The sequence below is a fragment of the Catharus ustulatus genome, chromosome 7 (assembly GCF_009819885.2).
Source record: "Catharus ustulatus isolate bCatUst1 chromosome 7, bCatUst1.pri.v2, whole genome shotgun sequence".
NCBI lineage: Eukaryota > Metazoa > Chordata > Aves > Passeriformes > Turdidae > Catharus > Catharus ustulatus.
Window position 1 is genome coordinate 197,354 of NC_046227.1, and position 21,133 is coordinate 218,486.

Here is a 21,133-nt window from a genome sequence, read left to right on the forward strand (position 1 = left end):
CCGGCCGCTCACAAGGAGACTCCGTCCCGAAGCCCCGCCCACGACAGCGACAGCTAATCCAGGCCCCCACCCACCCGAGGAGACCACGCCCCTGAATTGGGACCCCCCGCCCACCCTTCTATCATCCGTTAATGTCCCCGCCCACCAGCTGAAACCACGCCCACACCTGTGCGCTCACAGACACGCCCACAACGCTGCTCCCATCCGTCTCCTCTCCCCTACTGTCCTGCTGCCGCCGTAGCTCCGCCCACTTCCCCGCAGGACTCCGCCCCATGGGCAGGGCTTCTCCCCACCGCGCATGCGGGTCTTGCTTCGCCCGGCGGTCTCAGGCAGGCGCCGCAGCGATGTCGGCGCGAGGCCCGTTCCGCGGCCCGCCCTCCTTCCCGCCGCCGCTGCGCTTCGGGCAGCCCGCCGTGTTCGGCCAGGGCGGCGGTCCCGCCAGCCTCCCCTTCGCGCCCGCCGCCACCTTTGCGCCGCCCTATACGCTGGGCCAGGCGCCGGCGCCGGCGGGGAACGCGGGATTCAGCTTCAGGCCGCCCACCAGCCTGGGTGGATTCCCGACTTCCAGCGAAGCGACGGGTGGCAGCGGTAGTGCCTTCGCGGCGCCCGAGTTCCGCTTCAAGGCGCCCGAGAGCGGCGCCGCCTTCAAGCCGGTGTCAGATGGTGAGGCGGACAAGGGCCCGGCTGCCCCCGCCGGCTTTGCTTTTTCATCCCCCTTCGGCTTCGCGTCTGAGACAGGCCCCGAGGCGGCGGTGGCGCGGGAGCCTTTCTCCTTCTCGCGTCCCGCCGCCGCTTTGGGGCGGCCGGAAGAGAGAGGCCCCAGGGCGCTGCCGGAGGATCCAGGGGAGCCGCCGTCCAAGGGGCTGAAAAGGAAGGAGGAGCGGGAGCGCTCGCCGCGGCGGGCGGCGGCGGGCGGGCGGGCAGCGGCGCCGCCGGAGAAGCGGGCGGTGATGCTGAGCCGACCCCGCGGCGGTATCCTGTTCGGCCGCACCTTGGAGGATATGCTGCGCAGCCAGGCCCGCGAGCAGCGGGAGCGCGGGGACGGCCCTGAGGCCGAGCGGGGACCCGCTGAGGAGCCGCCGGCGGCCGAAGCCCGGGAACCTGGTCGAGAAGGTGGGCGGGAGTCTGGTGGGGCAGCCCCGCCGCTCGGGTGTCTCCCCGCTGGCTGACTGCTCGTATTCCTTCTCGTCACAGATGCGGCCCCCGTCCCTCCTGCTCGCCGGAGCCGCGGGAGCGAGAGCTCGGAGGCACTGGGGGGCCTGCCAGCCGCCGAGCTGACGGCTGTCCAGTGCAAGAACATCCCTGACTACCTCAACGACAGGACTGTGCTGGAAAAACACTTTGGCCAGTTCGTAAAAGTTCGTCGCATCATGACCAGGCGTAATAAAAAAATGGCTGTTCTCCACTTTTTTGATCATGTGAGTATCAGAAGTGGCATAACTCTTGGGAGTGTTCAGCCTTGAGAAGTCTCCAGGGATACCTTAGAGCCCCTTCCAGTGTCTAAAGTGGACTTACAATAAAGAGGGAAAGCAACTTGTTACAGGGACAGACTGGGAGAGGGGAAAGAGTGTAAAGTAAAAGTGAAGTTAGATGTTAGGGAGAAATTATTTGAAGGTGATGAGGCACTGGCACAGGTTGCCCAGAGAAGCTGTGGCTGCCCCATCTCTCTGAGTGTTCGGGGCCAGGTTGATTGGGGGGCTTGGAGTAGCCTGGTCTAGTGGAAGGTGTCCCTGGCTCAAGGCAGGGGGATGTAGCTGGATGGTCTTTTAGGTCTCTTCCAACCCAATTCAGTCTCTCATTTTATGAAGAAAGACTTAAATCTGACTGCTTGGGGTGAGCCTAGCATTGATGAAAACTACACTCTTGTTTGTAGAAAAGCATAATTTTTCTGTTGACCAGTTCAGCTGATTGCATGTAGATCTTAGGTTAAAATACAGCAACCAGAACTTTTTGGGAATGGGTAAATGTTTCTGTGGCAAAAACTCTCTGTGCATGCCAGTATGTTTCCGTGCTCTGCTTCTGTTTTCTTTCAGGCCTCTGCAGTTCTTGCCAGGAAAAAAGCGAAAGAGTTGCACAAAGACATAGTTACATTTTGGCAAAAGAAGAAAACAAGTAAGTCTGCCTTTCCAGATTGCTGGATGATGTATAAATAGTGTACCAGTTGGTCTTTTTTCCCTGATGTGCTGAGTATGATACCTGGATTATCTCCTAGTAGGAGACATCAGGGTTGAATCCTTAATGCAGTCATACAGCAGCAATATGGTGATCAACACTGTGCTTCTGTCCAGAACCAGGATGGTCCTTTGTAAGAAAACCCAGTCTGAAATGCCTTGGTGCCTGCATCAGATCATGGACAGGGATGTGGACTTTAGCTTTCAGAAGAGGTTCTGAAAATCTCTGCAGTGTCTGCTGAGGTTGCTGTTCTGTGCATCAATAGTTAGACAGCGTTTGAACCAAAAAAGATCAACCTACAAAGTTTAGAAGTGGGAAACCTGGATTCCAGACCTTGCTTGGGACTAGGGCAAGAGAAAATTGTTCAGGGGAAGTACTTATAATGTCAAGTGCTTCCCTTTCTTTAGCTCCATGAATGCAGTGTGTGTGCCTGTGAGATCTTAGCCTGGGGGTGCACTTCAGCTGCCAGCAGATGGATGGTTCACCTCGACTTTGACCAACCACAGCTTTGCCTTCCAGAAAACAAACACCTGCCCAGTTGTCTCCCTGAGAATTAACATCTTGAAGCAGCAGCTCTAGCTACCTCTTCGCTAGCTGTCATTTTATCATGGTGTTATGTCTGTGGCAGCACATATGGCAGCATTCTGTAATAACTGTTCTAGAGGGGTTTAAGAAATCCTGGTAGAAAAATTGTCTCTGGAAGAAGAAATGCTCCCTTCCTGCAAGTGTTAACTCATGCCAACCTGAGTGTAAGCTTATATGAAATAAATACTTTCAGTAGGAGTACTTGGAATTGTGATTTATGCAGGTGAAATGGATTTATTATGACTTGTGGATTATATTGTGAGCCTGGGAGAACTGTGATTCAGTTGAGGATTAGATTTTGTTTACTGATAATTACAGTTATTGCTAAGTTATTCTTTATAGAGCAATGACCATGATAGCAGTTGGTGGAAACTTCATACACTCCTAGTGGAAGTTTTGCATGCATGTACAAACTGGGAATTTAGTTTTCATCACCATCTCTATGGGTCAAGAAAGAGCTGTTGCTTAAACTGCTTGGCAGGTACCTGGTTTCATATTTATGTTTCATTTCAGGTCCAGCAAAAAGAGAATTTTCATCCAAGGAGAAGAAAGCAGGTGAAGATGAAGGAAGGCAAAGCAGTGAAGAGCAAAGCTATCAGCATTCCCCTCTTAGAAAACCTTTAATAAGATCTTCTGCCAGCAGTGTCATGCCTGGGAGAAGGTATGTCCTCTCCTTTGGGAATCCACCTGGCAGGAAAGAGGGTGCTTGGAGAAAAATGGTAATCACTGGGTGCCAAATAGTCGTCTTCTCTTCAGGGAGGCTGCTTCCCTTTTCTGGTTTCTGAATTAGAAGCGCTCAGCTCTCACACTTTGTCTGAAGGATACTCTTAATGGTTTATTAGGGTCTTTTACTTTGGTCTCTGGATTTTGTTCATGAAAGCACCTGCAGTATGAGGCATGAGGGAAGTGAACGAACAGTGCAAAGCCCACCTAGGACCAAGCAGTCATGACACTGTGGTCATGATTCAATGAGCTTTTCAAGCAAGCAGTTTCCTTTGGAGGCAATTAGAGTTCTGTGGAATGAGAGTCTCGTTTTTGGAGTAGTTTGAATCGTCATCTCACTTCAAGTGAACAATCTTCCTGATTTGTGGCAGTCACAGAACCACAAGGTTGTCTTTGTCATACCTCAATAGTGTGTCTAGTCTTAAAAAAAACATTTGATATATGGAGTCATGTAAGTATAAAGTTAGTAATATGTTGTGAATGAATCAGTATCCCTTGATTTAAAAAGCATGTTTGTAGTTGGCCCTGTAAAATCTTTAAATAATCTCTGTTGCTATAGAAAGAACATTAGGTTTGTTTCCACACCAGCAAACCAGTTCCTAGCTTAAAATACAAACTGCTATGCCAGAGTGATGCAAAATGCTACAAGAGTCATCCATTTCTGTCCCCTTAATGACACTTTTAATAATATCTTTTCTGTTAGGACTTTCTCCACAATATCAGAACTCTTGGCAGTGTTGTCAGGGCAGTGCTGAGAGTTTAACCAGATAACTCCTGATGTTGGCATTTGCTCAGCACATCCATACACTGTTCACATTTTCCTGTGAACAAAATAATCTTCTAAATAGATGCTGGCATCCTAAAGAACAGTGTACTGATTAAGACCAGGGATTGATAAAAAAGTTTTCTCTTTTTAGTTCTCCAGCAAAGAAGCCTGGTCTTCGAAAGGCACTGCAGTTTGAAGCAGAGCTGTTTGATTTCAGTTCTGAAGGGCAAAGCTCAGAGGGCTTGGGAGCTTCGCTGTCGTCTCTCAGTAACCTGGTGGGATTGGTGGCTGAGACATCTGAAGAGAGATACAGGCTCTTGGATCAGAGGGACAAAATCATGCGACAAGGTAATTAACATAAGTTAATAAGTGTGACATCTGCTTCTCTGCTGGAAAGAAGTAAGTGTTCAGGTTTTGTGGCAAAGCTGTTGTGATGTTATAGAAATGCCTTAGAGAGTTTAATGTGGAACAGTCTATAAAATACTCTCCTAGTGTATTATTTTCTGTATTTTTTTCCTGTAAAACACACAAATCTGTTTTACTTATTGCACATGCAATGTCTCGTGTAAAGGGAGGGGCAGAATATCCATCTTCTGTGAAGGAGGGCACGTAGGGAGATCTGCATCTCTACAGACTCTCTTTAAAGAAAGCTACCCAAAGCCTTAACTGCATTTCGTAGAACCACAGAATTGTTTGAGTTGGAAGAGGCCCTAAAGGTCATCCAGTCCCACCCCTCTGCTATGGGCAGGGACACCTTCTGGTAATCCTAGGTTGCTCCAAGCCTCATCCTGTCTGCATTTGAACACTTCCAGGAGTGGGGCTACTACAGCTTCTCTGAGCAGCTTGTACGAGTGCCTCTAGTATTTCTCCAAATTCAAACTATTACACAGCTGAGAATTATTTCAATAAATGTCTTTTCATTTCACAGTGGTGGTTGTAAAACCTTCCATGCTGTTCTTGCAGTTTCAAAACTGATCCTATTTCTAATGTAAGATCTTGTTTTTAATATTGACAAACTTCTTGTCCACTCAATACAAAATTTTGAAACTGCTGTTCCTTGGGTGTCTTTTAAAAACTCACAATATGTGCAATACTTGGACAGGCCCCGGAGTGGGGAGAACCGCATCCTTATGGATTTCTGACTATATCGAGGTTTGGGTACAGCCTTGCCTGCTCAGGGTTGTTCTGGCACATAAGGATAGTAGCTTATTGTGAAGAAAAAAACCCAAAAGCCAAGAGATTCTTAGCGTTTGTTCAATTATTTCTGTTTGTTGGGGTTTTTTTTGTTTTAGCTCGAATAAAAAGGACTGATCTTGGCAAAGCAAAAACTGTTGTTGGCACTTGCCCAGATATGTGTCCTGAAAAGGAGCGTTACATGAGGGAGACAAGAAACCAGCTCAGCATCTTTGAATTGCTTCTAGGAACTGACAAGGTATGAGATTACCGGGATATCAGTATGCCTGATGCTCATTGGAGCTGTCAGTATTGTTTAGCTGATTACAGGGGTAATTCTGGTGCAAAAATTCTGTAGGCTGTTTAATTATTACCTTTCAATGCCCCATCAGAAAACAGGATTTGCTTTTTCATTCTGACATGTCTTTTGTTCAGTTATTTAGAATTATAGTTCTAAAGCTGTTGTCAGGGCAGTGCTGAGGGTTTAACCAGATAACTTGTGGTGTAATTACATATTATATATAATTATCTATAGCTATATATTGTCGTAAAGGTTATGAGTTTAAGACTAAGTCAACACTTTAACAGTCTACTCCTTTCTGAAGTTAAAGGCATGGGTGGGATTAAATCCTCTTTACTGCTGAGAAGTTGTACATACTTCTTGGGCTTTCATTCTTTTCCTCACCTCTTGCAGGTGGATCATGCAGCAGCAATCAAGGAATATAGCAGGTCTTCAGCAGATCAGGAGGAGCCTCTGCCCCATGAACTGAGACCCTCTGAGGTGCTGAGCATGACCATGGACTACTTAGTGACAAATATTATGGACCAAGGAGAAGGAAACTACCGAGAATGGTATGACTTTGTCTGGAACAGAACTCGTGGAATAAGAAAGGTAAGCACTGTGGAAGGAGATGTTTGGTGATAAAAAGCAAAAGATCCCATCATGCTGTAAAAAAAGGAAACCAAAAGTAATCGTTGTTGAAAGTGTTGAATTGCAGAGTGACTCCAAGCACAGTGAAATGTGTTTTCCAGAGGCAGTGCCAGCTGACTGTGCTGTTCAACTAGTTAAAAATACATATAATGCATTCTTTCTCATTCCGTTAGGATATAACCCAGCAACACCTCTGCAACCCGCTGATGGTGTCTCTGATTGAGAAGTGCACTCGCTTTCATATCCACTGTGCTCACCACTTGTGTGAAGAGCCCATGTCCTCCTTCGATGCCAAAATCAACAATGAGAACATGACTAAATGCCTGCAGAGCTTGAAGGAGATGTATCAGGACTTGGCTAACAAGGGGATTTACTGCAAGAGTGAAGCTGAGTTCCGGGGTTATAATGTTTTGCTGAATCTCAACAAGGGTGATATTCTCAGGTGAGAACAAGAATCACTTGTTTTCTCTTTTTACTTCTGGGAAGAATTGAGTTTAGGATTAAATCCAGACAAATTGTAATGCTTCTGATTTTAATTCTGTGCTGTTACAGGTTGCTGTTGAATTGTGATTTTTCAGTATTGAAGCAAAAATTTTATCTCTGTCTTTTGTCTCTACAGAGAAGTTCAGCAATTTCATCCAGAGGTTAGAAACTCACCTGAAGTTAGATTTGCAGTTCAAGCTTTTGCTGCATTAAACAGCAACAATTTTGTGAGGTTTTTCAAGCTTGTGCAAGCAGCTTCCTATCTGAATGCCTGCCTATTACACTGTTATTTCAACCAGGTGAGAAAAAAACAAATGGATATTTTTAAAAGTATTAATGAGTAAGACAGTGTGGGATTGGGGGGTGAAATCAGAAAACTTAGTAGATATTGAGCCTTAAAAATAATATTGTTACTGATTCTTCAGTAATGTTAAAAATTTATAAGGGCCTTTCTGCTGTGATATGAAAGGCAAATACTGGCATGCTTTTTTTTTCTTGCAATTGTTTACAAATATATTTCCCTGAAACATCATTGGGAAGCAGAGAAGCAAGTCTGAGAGTCTTGCTAAGCAAATACGAACTTGCACTTTCAGAAGAACTTGAAAGGTGTCTTTTCTGCAAGAATCACACAGGGATATGCTCAAAACAAATATCATGAAAGAGGAACAGAAACTAGAAAGCAAGTGCATAGAATTTAAAAACAAAATTGCAACTCTAAGTAATTGTTTGTATGGATGATGATAAAGTATTGGTGTGTTTAAACATGATTCTCATGTTTATTGTATTTTGGGTTCTTTCCTAATAGTTATGTGGCTTTTTCTTTTCCCCGAGATTCGTAAGGATGGTCTCAAATCCCTCAATATTGCCTACACTGTGAGCACCCAGAGAAGTACAGTGTTCCCCTTGGACCACCTGGTCCGCATGCTGCTGTTCAAAGACTGCGAGGAGGCAACTGATTTTATAAGTTACTATGGCCTGAGTGTAGCAGATGGGTAAGTGTGAGGAAAATTGTGCTTGGGCATGTTAGCCTGATGCCGAGCAAAGGGGTAATGTTGGGGAGCCGCTGCTGCAGGTTGGAACCAGAGAAAGAACGGGCCAAGAAAAGGGGATGGTTCGCCATAGGAAATAAGGAGACAGTTCTGCGTCATGGCTAACTGGCATCACAGTGATGCCTGTAGGGTGGGAGAAAGATGAGCAGTGCAAACCAGCTCTTAGAGGATGTTGGAGGACAGCAGTTCACAGATATGTGTCTGCCATGAAATCCGTGCCTTGTAAGGTGTGTTTATCCAAACTTGGAATTTTCAGAGACTAGAAAATGAAAAAAAAAACCCCTTGAGGATGCCAGTTAGCCATCTATTCCTGTCAGCGTTCTGTTTTGAAACAGTAAGTTTCAGAATTGAAAGCGTGTAGGTTATTGGAGCTTTGAGGATGTACTTGGTTATTACTTTTGTTTTTCCTGAGGGGTTACGTGGAGCTGAATCGCTCAGCTTTCCTGGAGCCAGACGGATTACCCAAACCACGGAAATCCCTGTTTGTCAGCCAGAAACTCACTGTCTCTGTCGGGGAGGTTGTGAATGGGGGGCCCTTGCCACGAGTGCCCCACCATGTGCCTGTGTCCAGCTTCAATGGGCAGAACAAGTATATTGGTGGAAGCACCTCCGTGGATCAGGCCAGCAGTAGCCAAAAACCCAGTGTGGAAGCAACAGGTGAGAGCAAACCTGCATTTTAGATACCACTCAGTACATAGTGTTGAGGCAGTTCTGAGGAGGTTTATTGTGCAAAGCAGAAACAGTTTGTGGTTCAGAGATTGAAACTGCATGGAAATTTAGAGGTAATGAAAGGATTACAATTTAAATCATAAGAGAATCACAGAGTGGTTTGAGTTGGAAGGAACTTTGAAGCTTAAAAAGTTCCAATGCCCTTGACATGGCAGAGGCACCGTCCACTAGACTAGGTTGCTGAAGTGTATTTATGTATCTATAAAAGCCAAGAACAATGTGAGTAATAAAATGTATTTCACAATTCAGAAAATTTTCTAATGAGCCAAATTTTGCCAACCTAAATGAAATAAGTGTTTGACTACTTCAGAAAACCAACTTCCCTTTGCAATTTGCATGTTTATCTGCAGCTGTTTGTTGCCACTGTGTGTATAAACATGTCAGTTTTTTCAGGTTAGCAGAATGTGTGCTTTTCTGTCCTTGCTGGAAGTACAGATAGTGTGTGTAGGTACCAGGTGTGTCTAACTTGAAACAATTGCTTTGTTGGAAATGCACTTGGTAGAGGGGGTAATGTGCAATTAAATGTTTAAATGTTTTGTGTAAAACATTCATAGATCTAAATTAGTTTCTGTGTTATATTTTTAACTTTAAGGCAACAAGCTGCTGTTACAGATTTATTTTACGACCTGCTGAGTTTTATGAGACAAGCCTGTTTTTTGAAGATAAAATTTGCTTCTTTTCATGACTGGTCTGGTTTCCTTAATTTTTCTCCTCTTCCCTTCCAAGAAGGAAGAGTGGAAAGCAGAGATTTAGAAGCCACAGCAGTGAGAGTCCATCTTGTGCCTTCACTGTTGCCTCGTCAGCTGGTGCCAGTCCTGCCCTCTGCACAGCCCATCTCCCAGCCTGCTGCACAGCCTGAGCCTCCCCCTTCAAAGCCTCAGCCTGGCTACTCAGACGCGGTAGGGAAATCTAAACCCATCAGGAGATATTTGGGGAAGGTCTGTGAAATATAAGGAAAGATAACCAAGTTCTTAGGGTATTTCATTTTTCTGGAACATGCATGTATGTCAAATGAGACATTACAGTTTCTTCCTGTGAGTACATGGCCATTAATGCTGGGTCTTGAATGTGTACCCCATCTACCTGTGCTGCTTTTCTGCCTCCCACAAAAGTTTTTGTGTGCTGATGCTGAACCAGTCGGAGTGTCTCATTGCTTTGTACAGTACAGTTGCCATATTCTACCTAGATAATGGCAAATTTCAGTGAAGGGTGGACCTGATAGTTTGGAATTCAATCAGCTAGAAAGGAAGTCTAAAGTAAGAAAATAGAAGTCTCTCCTCAGTTATTTGACTTGCCCATATTAAGTACAAAAATCTGCTTTTGTTTCTGGGCTGTTACAAACATTTTAGGTAGCCTAAATAGTCTGGAATTTGCATGCTGTTGTGTTTGATTAAGTTGGCTCAGTTTGTAAGCAGAAACACAGATACTGCTGTGAATTACAGTCAGTTAAGCAAGGCTGGAGAGCCTTACTCCCTGTCTACTCCTGAGGAAGACTGCACCTTGGTTCACCTGCTTCCTCTGTTGTGTTGCAGGACATTGCCGAAGTGGTGGATGGGCTGGTGCATGATGTCCTCAAAGGAGAGTGCAGAGAATTGGGCAGAGCAGGAACAGCTTACGTGGCTGCTGCCATCTGGTAAAGAGCATTTCTTGCAGGTTCTCCTCAAGTCTCTCACCCCAGCTGCCCCTTTGCCATAGCAGCACCGTGTGTTAAGACGGTAAAACTAAGCACTGCCATGTCTGTGATGGAGGCTGTGTTACTGGTGCAGTGGAAGGGAAAGCAGACCTTTCTTCAGATGTCTGTCTCATCCCAGCTCTAGCCTGAGGGAAGGCTGACCCAAGCCTCTGGAAGCTTTGCCTGTCAAGAAACCTCTGTCATGGAAGGGAAGGTGCACAAAGGGGCCAAGAGGAGCAAGTCCAGATCTGTCTGCTTCTGTTTCTGATAAATTTTGTCTCCAGGGCAGTCGGTAGAGTTGTAGATGTGGGATGTGACCCAAACAGTTGTTACTCCTCCACTCTTTGGTAATTGCTGAAGGGAGACAGCTGACCCAGACTGGTTAAAGTCCATTCCCTGTGATGTCATGGTCAGACATAAGACTGGGTTAGAGGAAGAAGTTGGAGATTTGTGGCTTTCAGGGTGGACATTGATAGGATATTGTCTAGGTATTGCTCTTCCCATGGGAAGTGATGACTGGCTGCATACTTGATGGGGGGTTTTGCCTTTCTGTACAGTGTATTTATTTCTATCCATGAGTTTTCCTTTTTTCTTCCTACTTTCTTCCCTGTCCCAATGTGAGGAGGGGAGTGACCCAATATCAGTGTGGGTGCTTGGCTAATGACTGGAGTCAGCTCACCTCAGAGAGAGCAAGGTGTGGCTGAGAAAAGCGTAGGCCTAGGGCTTTGAATGAAAACATTCTAGCTTTGAGAAGAGACTTGCTGTTTCTGCAGTGCCTCAGAGGCTACCATGGAGGAGCTTGTGATTGAGGTGATGGGGGAGATCCTCAGAGAAGTGGCTGGAAACATGCTCAGTGTGGAAAGGCAGCGTGTCCAGGAGGAACAGCGCAGAGTGGAGGAGGAGAGGTGAGGCACTGCTTTGGCTGTGGGGCAGGGTGGGCTGGGTACACCCTGAACAATGCAAGGGCAGCTGGAGCCAGCCCAAGTCCTTGTGTCTCTGTTTAAGCTACGTGTATTTCTGCCACAGTGGCACAACAGTCTCACCTTGAACTCCCCTGGAACTGTGCAGGCAGGGTTCCTCTTTGCATTCTCAGGTGACCTGCTGGTTAGCATTTTGGTTGCCTCAGAGCTGTGGTGAAAATGGTGGGTGAGAATATTAGGAACTTCTGTTTACCCAGAGCCTCCAGAAAGGGATATGCATCTGCTGTATGCAGTGACTTTTCCTTCTGAGTGAGCTACTTGTTTGTTGCTTATTGAGATAAGAAGAAATAGAATCCTAGAATGGTTTGGTTTGGAAAGAACCATAAGGATCATCTGGTTCCAAGCCCCAGCCATGGGCAGGGATGCCACTCACTAGATCAAGTAGCTTAGGGAGCTCCATTGTCATCTGTGTTCTTGAGGGAAACCTGGCTCCTTGCTAAGCTGTTTATTTAGAAACCAGATAGTGGGAAATAATTTTAGGCTAATTAGCTGTTTGGCACTGCATGTCATGCTTGTGTAACTAAGCAGCAGGTTTGTCAGTGTAAATTTTTAACTTGTGTAAATCTTTTCTCTGTCCTTCCAGGCAAAAGCAGGAAAGAGAAGAATTAATAAAGCAGTTGAGCCAGTTGCTGGGTATAGAATTAATGGAAGAAGTAATAAAGGAGGGTGTTAAAGAAGCTTCAGCCAATGAGTTAAGGTATGCACGATGTGCTGCATGCTGTAGTTTGCTTTCCCAAGGGTTTCCTAAGTGTCATGGCCTTCCCTGTTTGCATCTCAGCCCTGGATTAGCATTTGCTGGAGGTTTTCACCTCAGCAGTCTTGGTTTCTTTTATTTGAAACCAGGTGTGCCTTAGAAAGAGACCAGCATGCCCGGATTGCCCGGTGTTCAGAAGAAGTGTGTGGCCACTTCATGGAACTCTGTCTGGAGGATGAGATTTTCCAGGTTGCCAAGGAAACCCTTCAGGAGCTCCAGTGTTTCTGCAAATACTTACAGCGGTGAGTTTATCACCCTGGGACATGGCTGCTTCTCTTGGGAGCGTTGGCATGAATAGAGATGGAACTACTGCTGTCTGATTGTGTACTTTTTGAGACAGTTTTTTTCTTTCTTGTCTTCATGATAAGAGTAGACCTTACAGTCTTAGTACCAGCCTCCGCTAAATTACTGTACGTGGGAGGGGACTGCCACCTTGTAGTCAGATAATGAGCTTAGTAGGAGATTCCAGCTTCATTCCATCTAGAAACTTGTAATAGCTTATCCTTGTATTCTTTCTGCTGGTCTCTGGTTTTCCTGCACGTATGTTCAGTGTGTTGTGGTTGTTGTAGTGTTTGTTATACAAATACCTGATGATAGAGGTCTGAATGTGACCTATTTATATCTTCTCTGCCAAAGGTGGAGGGAAGCAGTGGCAGCTCGGACCAAGTTGAAACGTCAAATGAGGGCATTTCCAGCTGCTCCCTGTGGTTTGGATTCCAAACATCAGCTGAAAGCACTGTCCCCCAGTGCAGAGTGGCCTATAGCCATGGAGAACTTGTGCAAGAGATTTGTAAACCTGGGGAATGGAGGAAAGCTGGGAATCTCTTGCACGAGGTAAGAATACTTCCAGTGGCATCAGCTGGCAATCTGGTTGATTTTTGAAAGATAAGTTACCGAAAATTCTTCCATTGTGAATGTTAGTGGGTTTGCAGAACTGTTTATTCTTTAATAGATTCCAAAAGACTTTCTCCACAAAAGCCATGACCAATACTGAAAATCTAAATAAATTATTCTGTTAACAGCAACATTTTGAGGCCTCTATAATATTTCTCAGACCTCAGTGTTCTTAGATTTCTTTAAAGGACATGTTTTGTACCAAAAAATGCAACCAACAATATTTAATTTCCAGATTAAACTTGCTGAGAAACAAGACAGTGCATGAAATGAAAGTTCAGCACTTCTGCCAGCAGTTGGTAAGGTAGGCTGGGGTTTGGTTCTTGTTTTCTTTAGAAGCAAGCTGCAGCAGACATACCAGAGGTACCAGCAATGGCCAAAAGGTATGGCTAACCATGCCTGAATGTCCACTTGCAACCTTGCTTCTGGGAGTATTTTGGAATAAGGGGAACAGGAAGGTCACAAGACCATAGGACGGTTTGGGTTGGAAAGGACCTTAAAGATCATTTTGTCCATTCCATCACCCTGCCATGGGACAGGGACACCTTCCACTAAATTAATGAAGGTGTTGGGCCAGATAATCCTGGGTGTAATTTTAAGGATCTAATAGGTATTATGGGGTGTGGCTTTGTACCGGGACGGGATGGGGCCTGGGATAGGCTGTGTGGGGAGGGGAGTAAATGAGCTATTTGTGGTTGGAAAATATTGATTGACCTGTTTGAAGTGCAGCAGGAGGTCTGGCTTCCCATGGCTCCTCATGCTCTCCAGTGGCCTGAGTGTGTGTTGGATCAGTGTGGAAGGGAAGCAGTACGCATGTGCTCCTGCAATCCCCAGAGTAAGGCTCATGTGTCAGGTTTGGCAGCTACAGTTCCTGAAGGATGAGCAACAGATCCAAAGAATTAACTGGTCACTACTTACAGTACTGTAACTCGTTCAGTTTGAGACAGACATTCCTCAGCTGAGAAGGAGTCCTGGGGTGGATCTTTTCACCAGTTTTTTGTCTCTCTTTCAGTGATTTAGCTTGGACTCCCCTGGATATCGTCTCGTTAATCACAGAACATATTCCAGTTCAACAAGAACAGATTTTTTGGAAGATGCTCTTGGTTTTGCCCAGTGATGATGAACATTCCAAGGATGATCCCAATAGGTACGTTGAAGAGTTGGTTGCTGGATCCCTTTCTCAAACAGGGCAGACTTCTTTTATCTGGGTAGACGATTAAATCAAGGACTGTGTATTAATAATTTTGCCTGTACCACGTCAAATTTCCAGCTTGTTTTTTTTCCCTCCAGAGCACTCTAAACAATATAGCTTTAATTTATTACAGTGATCTTTATTTTTTAACATTATATAATTTCTTTTTCTCATACTGGAAACAAAACCTTGATAGATGACAATTTCATTAAAACTTAGGCCTATTTATCATAATCTAAATATATAGGATTATGATAGATTTTGGTGTCTTAGAGGTGCTGATACTAAAATCCTAAAATACCAGTTTCAACAACAAAACCCCCCAAAGCCCTCTGTTTCTGTTTGCTAGGATACTGATGGATTGGTTGAAAGCCAAGTTTATGGGACACAAAAGCTGTGAGAAAAGTGCTTCACATACAGAAGGCAAAATTCAAACGCTGACGTTATTTAGTTCTCCTGGCATGCAGGGGGGCAGAGGCATTGAAGTCAGTGTGTGTATAAAGGTAGGTGAGAACAATTTCTTGATATCTAAGAGGCCATAAAAGCAGGGTGGGCTCTTTTCCGGTGGATATTGTGTCCTGTCAAATGGAGGGAGATGATACTGGGACGGATAGGGTTGTTGAAAAGGTCTGAAAAAAGGTGAATCTTTTTCTTTGTTTTCAATCAGCTGAGAAATATCTGCAGTAGTAGAATCAGAATCATCAATTCCTGGTCCCAGAGCAAGTGCTGAAGGGCACTTCTGTGCTCAGCTTATCTATCAGACACATCCATGGCCTGACAACAGCTTGTTGTCTTAGGTTGTGTAGAGCTTCTGGAAAGGATGTCAAAGCTGAATGGCAGTGAGGATAAACTGCAGATTTCAGTGTGGAAGTAGCTTTATTTAGCTGCATTACTGTTGTCATCTTTGTTGCCTGTCTAGGTGGCACATGGTGCACTCTCTGACTCAGAGCTTGATATGGCTGAGACACAAAAGGACTTGCTTGGGACCAGTGGCCTCATTCTTCTCCTGCCCCCTAGAGTTAGGAGTGAAGATGTTGCAGAAGAAGATGTTTACTGGCTTTCAGCTTTGCTGCAGCTGAAACAGCTGCTTCAGGCCAAACCTTTCCACCCCATAGTTCCCTTGGTGGTTTTAGTCCCCGGTCAGGAAGAGGTGGCTGTGGAGAAAGAAGTAGAAGATGGTATGTAATTGTTTTTGTGTCTTGAAACAATGAATATTTAGGGCTGCCCCAAGCAGAAGTGTTGTGGCTAGTGCAGCCTCTCAGTTACAGCATCCAGTAAAGGGAGAGCCTGTGGTGTACAGCACATCCCAAAGCTTTCCTAAAAATCCTGAGGCCTTAAGAGCTCACCAGTTCTGGCTTCCAGTGTTCTTTCACACACAGTATTTGATCCTGAGAGTCTGTGGGCAGAGATGGAGGGGGGAGCAGCAATGCAGTGAATGTAATGCAGAGCATGTGGCCCAAGGACATGTGTTCTTTCTGTGCATGTGATGAGTTTTTTTTATATTTTGAGGTTTGATGCTCCAGGACTTGATTTCAGCCCATCTTATTTCTGACTACACTGTCGTGGAGCTCCCAAGCTCTGTCAATGACTTAGAAAGCACCAGAAGGGTAAGAACAGCAAGATGAAGGAATTACGTTCCATTATTTGTGACTGTTCTATTTTTACTGACCAGAGATCAGTGGCATTTGCTCAAAAAAAAAAAAAAAAAAAAGGTACAGTAATTTCACGACCATAAGGCGCACCCCCCGGGGAGTCGGCAAAATTCGCAACTTTGTAGATCAGATAAGGCGCACCGGACTATAAGGCGCACTTTTTTTGCAGCGAGGCTCCGCCCCCAGCTCCCTCCACGCGGTTGCTGGCCGAAGCCCCGCCTCAACCCGGCAGCCATTGGCCCCCGGGCCCGCCTGTACCCGGCAGGGGCGGTGCTGCAGGCACCCAGGCCCGCCTGTATCTGGCGGGGCTGGGGCATGCCCGCCGCCCATCCGTGCTGCCTCCATGGGGTCGGGGGGTGCCTGTGTACGGGCCGTGCCGCCTCCACAGGGCCAGGGCATGTCTCTGGAGGGGCGGCTCCACCTCCACGGGGCCAGGGCGTGCCTCTGGAGGGGCGGCTTCGCCTCCACGGGGCCAGGGCATGCCTCTGGAGGGGCGGCTTCGCCTCCACGGGCCGGGGGGTGCCTGTGTAGGGGCCGTGTTGCCTCCATAGGGCCGGGGCGTGCCTCTGGAGGGGCGGCTCTGCCTCCACGGGGCCGGGACATGTCCGCCGCTGCTCCGCCCCGCCTCCACATGGCAGCCATGGCCCTGCCGGCTTCCCCCGTGGTTCGCAGCTCTCACTTCCGGGTAGGCAAATTTTTTGAACTTTGTCCATCAGATAAGGCGCACCGGACTATAAGGCGCACTTCCAGGTTCCGGGGAAAATTTTAGTCAAAAGGGTGCGCCTTATAGTCGTGAAATTACTGTAATACTGAAAACTGCACTGAGACCAAAATTCAAGGATTGCCTAAACCTACTCTTGTCTGCCCTGCCTGTGTTGCTGCCCAACAGAGGAGTGCTGGTGGTGGGTAAACCTTTCTATCCTTAAGCTCTTAGTATTAAAAATGCTGAAGGCCCTTTGTAGCTGTTCTGGCTACTGTGAGGTGAGATCATCCAGAGTTATCCCATCTTGGTGGATGGAACTGAGATGCTTCTACCTCTCATATTCTGTACACAAATACGATCATACAGATCTCTCCTGACAAGCCCAGAGTGATGCTCCGCCTCACAACTTAGGTCTGCACTTGAAGGACTGCCATGATCAGACATGATATAGTCATTCTTGGCTAATTTCTGTGAATTTGTCCAATTTTTCCTGGATAAGTTTTCAACAACCCCAGCATCCTGCAGCAGAGAATTCCACTGCATACTTGTACCTCTTGTGAACAACCTCTTCTTTGTCTGTTCCTGAGTCTGCTCTGGGGAAATTCAGTTTGTGGTCACCTAGCTGGAGAATTATTGTTGCAAATATTAGTATGATGATACCTGATTTATTTGCCTTTTGCTGCATATTCTCTTGGAGAGTGTTATTCAGACTTAGGGTTGAATCCTTTGTGTCCCAGTCACTGCAGAGCGATTTTTAGCCCTCCCTCTTTTGTGTGTCATAGGTCTCTGAAGCTGTGTGCTGGCTGGTGTCCCGGTGTCCTGCCTCCCTTGAACTCTGCAGCCAGATCCTTCAAGAGTACATTGAGGATGGGATTGATGGAGAATTTGCCAAGCGTTTCTACCATGACTGGAAGGAGAGGCGTTTAGGTGGGCTGCCATCCCAGGAGCCTGGGGTCATCATAGAGCTCTACAACAGTGTACTGCAGTTCCTGTCAGATGTGGCATCGTCAGAGCACCTTTGTGACTTGTCTTGGCCTGTCACTGAGTTTTCAGAAGCAGGGGGTAACAAGGTGTTGCCCCACCTGCAGTGGAACACGCCAGATCACCTGGCCTGGCTAAAGAAGGCTGTGCTGTCCTTCCAGATCCCGTACCTAGATCTGCCTCCTTTAGGTGGTAGGTACTTCACACTCTTAATATTTTCTTGGCAGCATGTTGTACTTCAAGACATGCATGTGCAGTATTGATTCTATCACAAATTCTTGCAATTTACTTTGGGTTTTTTGTTCCACAGCTCCTTGGCGTCCTGTTTGCCACATGATTTTTCAGTATGTCTCTCAGATTGCAAGTTCTTCCCACACTCTACCACTGATTCAGTCTCAGGTGGAGAATCTGCTGAGCAAGACTTACCAAAACTGGAAAACCAGAACAACTGGGAACTCTGATGAAGATGGACCTTCTGTTGATGAAATCCCTTGGGATTGTATCTTGGCAGTCTGTATTGATCATAAACTGAGAGACTGGAAGCCATCCAAACTGCCTGTTACTCCAGGTATTGTATTCTCCTGCAGCACGGATAGTGCTTCTTTTGTGATGGTATTTAATACATTGCTAGTGGTACCTTTCCATATGGCACCAAGTGATGTGTAGCAGGAAGGCAGCTGTGGTCTTACTGTGTTCTGCATATGTCTTCCCCTTGGAGTGTATTTAGTCTTGGTTATGGCTTGACTTGATCCTGTGACTACAAATGTCACTCTGGTCCTTCAGCCCTGCCCTCCCAGTGGCAGAGGGCTTGCATTAAGCAAAGACCAAGAGTTACCCCTTAGAAGCCGTGTCAGCAGGAGGGCAGGCTGCCACAGTTAATTATCATTTCCATTGATTAATGAAGCTTGTCCCAGACTCTGTTTGAAACCTATTTGAAAGTGAACAATTGTTCTTGCCCCAAATTGCCTTTTTAATTCTGAGCTTTTTTTCTGAAGGAGAGAACCTGTGCAAATGATAAACATTAGGCTTGGGTTTATTCACAGAAGCTGTAAGTAAAGATGGTCAGATTCGTGTGTACTTCTTCAAGGAGCATTTAAAGAACTACACTGTGCCTTTCTCGTGGGATCAAGCCAGGCTGCGGACACAGGAGGAGATTCGGCAAGGCCACAACAGGTGAGGTGGCCTGCACAATGCTGAAAACCAGGATTTGGCATTCTCCCAGAATCTGCTTTTGTACATATCCCTAAAATGATGTACAATGCTGTGCTGAAACAGAGTAGAAAGTAGATTTTGTTTGTACAAGGTTACTCAGCTGTCAGAGAACTGGATTGGTTGAGGAGAGTTGAAAGTGTAGAAATTAATTTCTGCCAAAAAAACCCTGCTGCTGAGGCTTTGGAGTTGTGCAAAGCACAGACGGAAAACAACGAGGGAGAAAATGCTAGATAGGTTGAGGGGGAAGGATGCCTTAGAGCTGTATGGCATTAAAGTATTTGAGATGTCAAGTCTAGCTCACTTCCCTAGCCACATTGAGAGGGAAGCCACTGTCTTCTCTCTTGGAAGCTTAGCTGCAGCTCTGTTGTGTAGTGGGTGATGTTTGGGGTGAATCCTATGCTCCTGTCAGATTAGTTCCTCTCTAATACCATGGATAGGTGGTGCTGTGTTGGACCCTGGCACAACGGCATTGTTTCTCAAAACGATCACTTCTCACTCCCTTATATTTTCAAGCTTCAAGCTAATAGTGAAAAAATCAACACACTCATTCCAATACATATGGTTTTGTTTGTTGTTTTTTTCCTCCCCCACCTTCAGATCAAAGATAAAATCTCCCAAGTCCAAGAAACCCTACAGCATCTCCATGGTGCCGGGTCAGTATGGCTCTGGCATGAGCATGCCGCCAGGTCAGGAAGTGACCATTCCCAACACAGATGAATTCAGAGACACGTCCTTGGCCCAGGAGCGTCTGTTGGCACAGTTACAACTGGAAAAATTAGAAAACAAGAGGTAAATTCCCAGAGCAGCATCTTTTCCTTGCACTTCGGCCCAGGGTTGTAAACAATTTGTAACTTGTATAGAATAGGAAGTAAGACTGTGCTAGAAAAGAACACATGCTGTCTCAAGTTCCATCTGCTTTCATCAAGCACATCAGGGCAGTTCTCTACTATTTCCTTCTTGCATCATGAGAACAGTCCAGGATGGTGGAAATTATTGGAGTTCTTGGGCATGGTTGGAAACTGTGGTCGGTCACGCCAGCAGAACTGAAGCAGTACAGTGTGTACAGTGGTCTGTGTGTCCCCCAGTGTCACAAATGTCTGTAAAGTCCTCTGGGATGTCAGTTCATAGCAATGCAGATCACAAAGGTAAAGAACTAAAGCTTTTGAGTTGGTCTAAGAGGTTTTTGTCTCTTCTGCCTTCCCATAAGTTGAGTCTCTTCAGTTTGTGTGGCTCCTTTCTTTACCACAGTCCTCTGTGATTGGATTTTGATAGCTGCAGTGGGGCACATCAGACTGTTCTGAATATGGCTGTGGAGATCAGATGCTTCTGAATCCAGAAAAACCTCTTAGTGTAATGCACTGGTTACAGACACAAAGCCAGGCTGCCCTCTGACTGGTGCTCTTGCCCTTCCCATCCAGGTTTGAAGAGCAGCTGCACCGATATCTAGCTGAGAGCATGGACCCCCTTGGGGATCTCCTGGGTCTTCCCCTCTACCTCCCCCAGTCTCTGCTCTCCACCCCAGCCACCACCTGCCCTTTGGTGAATAGTCCCATGCCAGCTGCTCAGGAGGTAAGAGAAGGTGGTTCTGAGCTAAACAAAAGCTCTGAGGAGTACAGTAGCTGCAAAACCTGTAGTGGGAATTATTTGGGAGAAAGTCTGTCTCATCTCCTTTCCTTCTGCCCAGGCTGGAAGTCAGGAGGCACACAAGGTTCCAGAGCTGGAGCAAAGCTCTGCACTGTCGGACAGACTCAAACACCTGCAGCAGCTCCTCAGAGCCACCAAGGAGGCTGAGACTGTCTCCAAGCTCCACCTCTCTGCTCTGGTGGACATGGTGGACATTTGAGCTAAGGTGAGACGCGGAGACTCAAGAAGGAAATCCAGGTCTAGATGACTGGGCAGATGCACTCCTCGGGCACGTTCCAGAACAAGCAGGTGTTCTTCTGGGAGGAGAACATGCAGCAGCTGTGGGGCCTGGGCCCTTCTTACATGGCTGCATTGCACAGGGCCAGCGTGCATGGATGGTCTGGGATTCCCTCTTTTTCTGCCCCACAGGCACGGAGACAAGTCAAATGCTTTTTCTTGGAAGGCCTTAAATGACAGTGGTGTTTTTTTCTTTCTCCCAGCTCTCATTGTAGGTAAACACAGCTTCATCAGGTTCAGCTGTAGGGTAGCATGGGCCCCTGGGAACATTGGAGCAATTGCTCTCCATAGACACAGTCCCTGAAACCATTGTCTGTGTTTCCTTCATGCAGCAACTGCCTTGCAGCAGCACTGTGGTTTGAAGTTCCTGTTGTGTTTCCAGAAATGTCAAAACTGTCATTCTCAAGTTGGAACAGCACTTGGCCATGATTTTTGTACTTCTTGTTGCTCAGTGCAAATCCAGAAGGACTTTTGTTATTCTGGGCTCAAGTTCTATTTTATTCAATGTTTTCAGCATTAAAAATGGGTGAGGTGCTTATTCCACAGATTCCATGTCATGCTG

At 46.2% G+C, this 21,133-nt stretch overlaps 1 protein-coding gene across 1 annotated transcript; it reads left to right on the plus strand.

Annotated features, from left to right (window-relative positions):
• The first annotated feature begins 257 nt into the window (after positions 1 to 257).
• On the plus strand, positions 258 to 20,573 carry LOC116998703 (minichromosome maintenance complex component 3 associated protein). Its single transcript, XM_033064716.2, has 28 exons — positions 258 to 1,113; positions 1,195 to 1,418; positions 2,034 to 2,112; positions 3,271 to 3,418; positions 4,398 to 4,594; positions 5,539 to 5,678; positions 6,114 to 6,311; positions 6,524 to 6,792; positions 6,970 to 7,132; positions 7,665 to 7,825; positions 8,295 to 8,539; positions 9,338 to 9,510; positions 10,144 to 10,244; positions 11,057 to 11,188; positions 11,847 to 11,960; positions 12,107 to 12,259; positions 12,654 to 12,851; positions 13,147 to 13,215; positions 13,924 to 14,058; positions 14,453 to 14,606; positions 15,023 to 15,281; positions 15,613 to 15,710; positions 17,241 to 17,631; positions 17,750 to 18,007; positions 18,483 to 18,612; positions 19,249 to 19,440; positions 20,070 to 20,220; positions 20,336 to 20,573. Exons 1-28 carry the CDS (start codon positions 273 to 275, stop codon positions 20,492 to 20,494), a joined length of 5,532 nt encoding a protein of 1,843 aa, XP_032920607.2. The 5' UTR covers positions 258 to 272; the 3' UTR covers positions 20,495 to 20,573.
• Positions 20,574 to 21,133: the final 560 nt, after the last annotated feature.

What these genes read in the sequence shown, in the direction of transcription:
- LOC116998703 (XM_033064716.2), top strand. Translation starts at nt 273, where the DNA reads ATGGGCAGGGCTTCTCCCCACCGCGCATGCGGGTCTTGCTTCGCCCGG. An exon ending in TACACTGTTATTTCAACCAG is followed by an intron (nt 7,133 to 7,664) that starts GTGAGAAAAAAA and finishes CTTTTCCCCGAG; the next exon opens with ATTCGTAAGGATGGTCTCAA. An exon ending in ATTCGGCAAGGCCACAACAG is followed by an intron (nt 18,613 to 19,248) that starts GTGAGGTGGCCT and finishes CCCCACCTTCAG; the next exon opens with ATCAAAGATAAAATCTCCCA.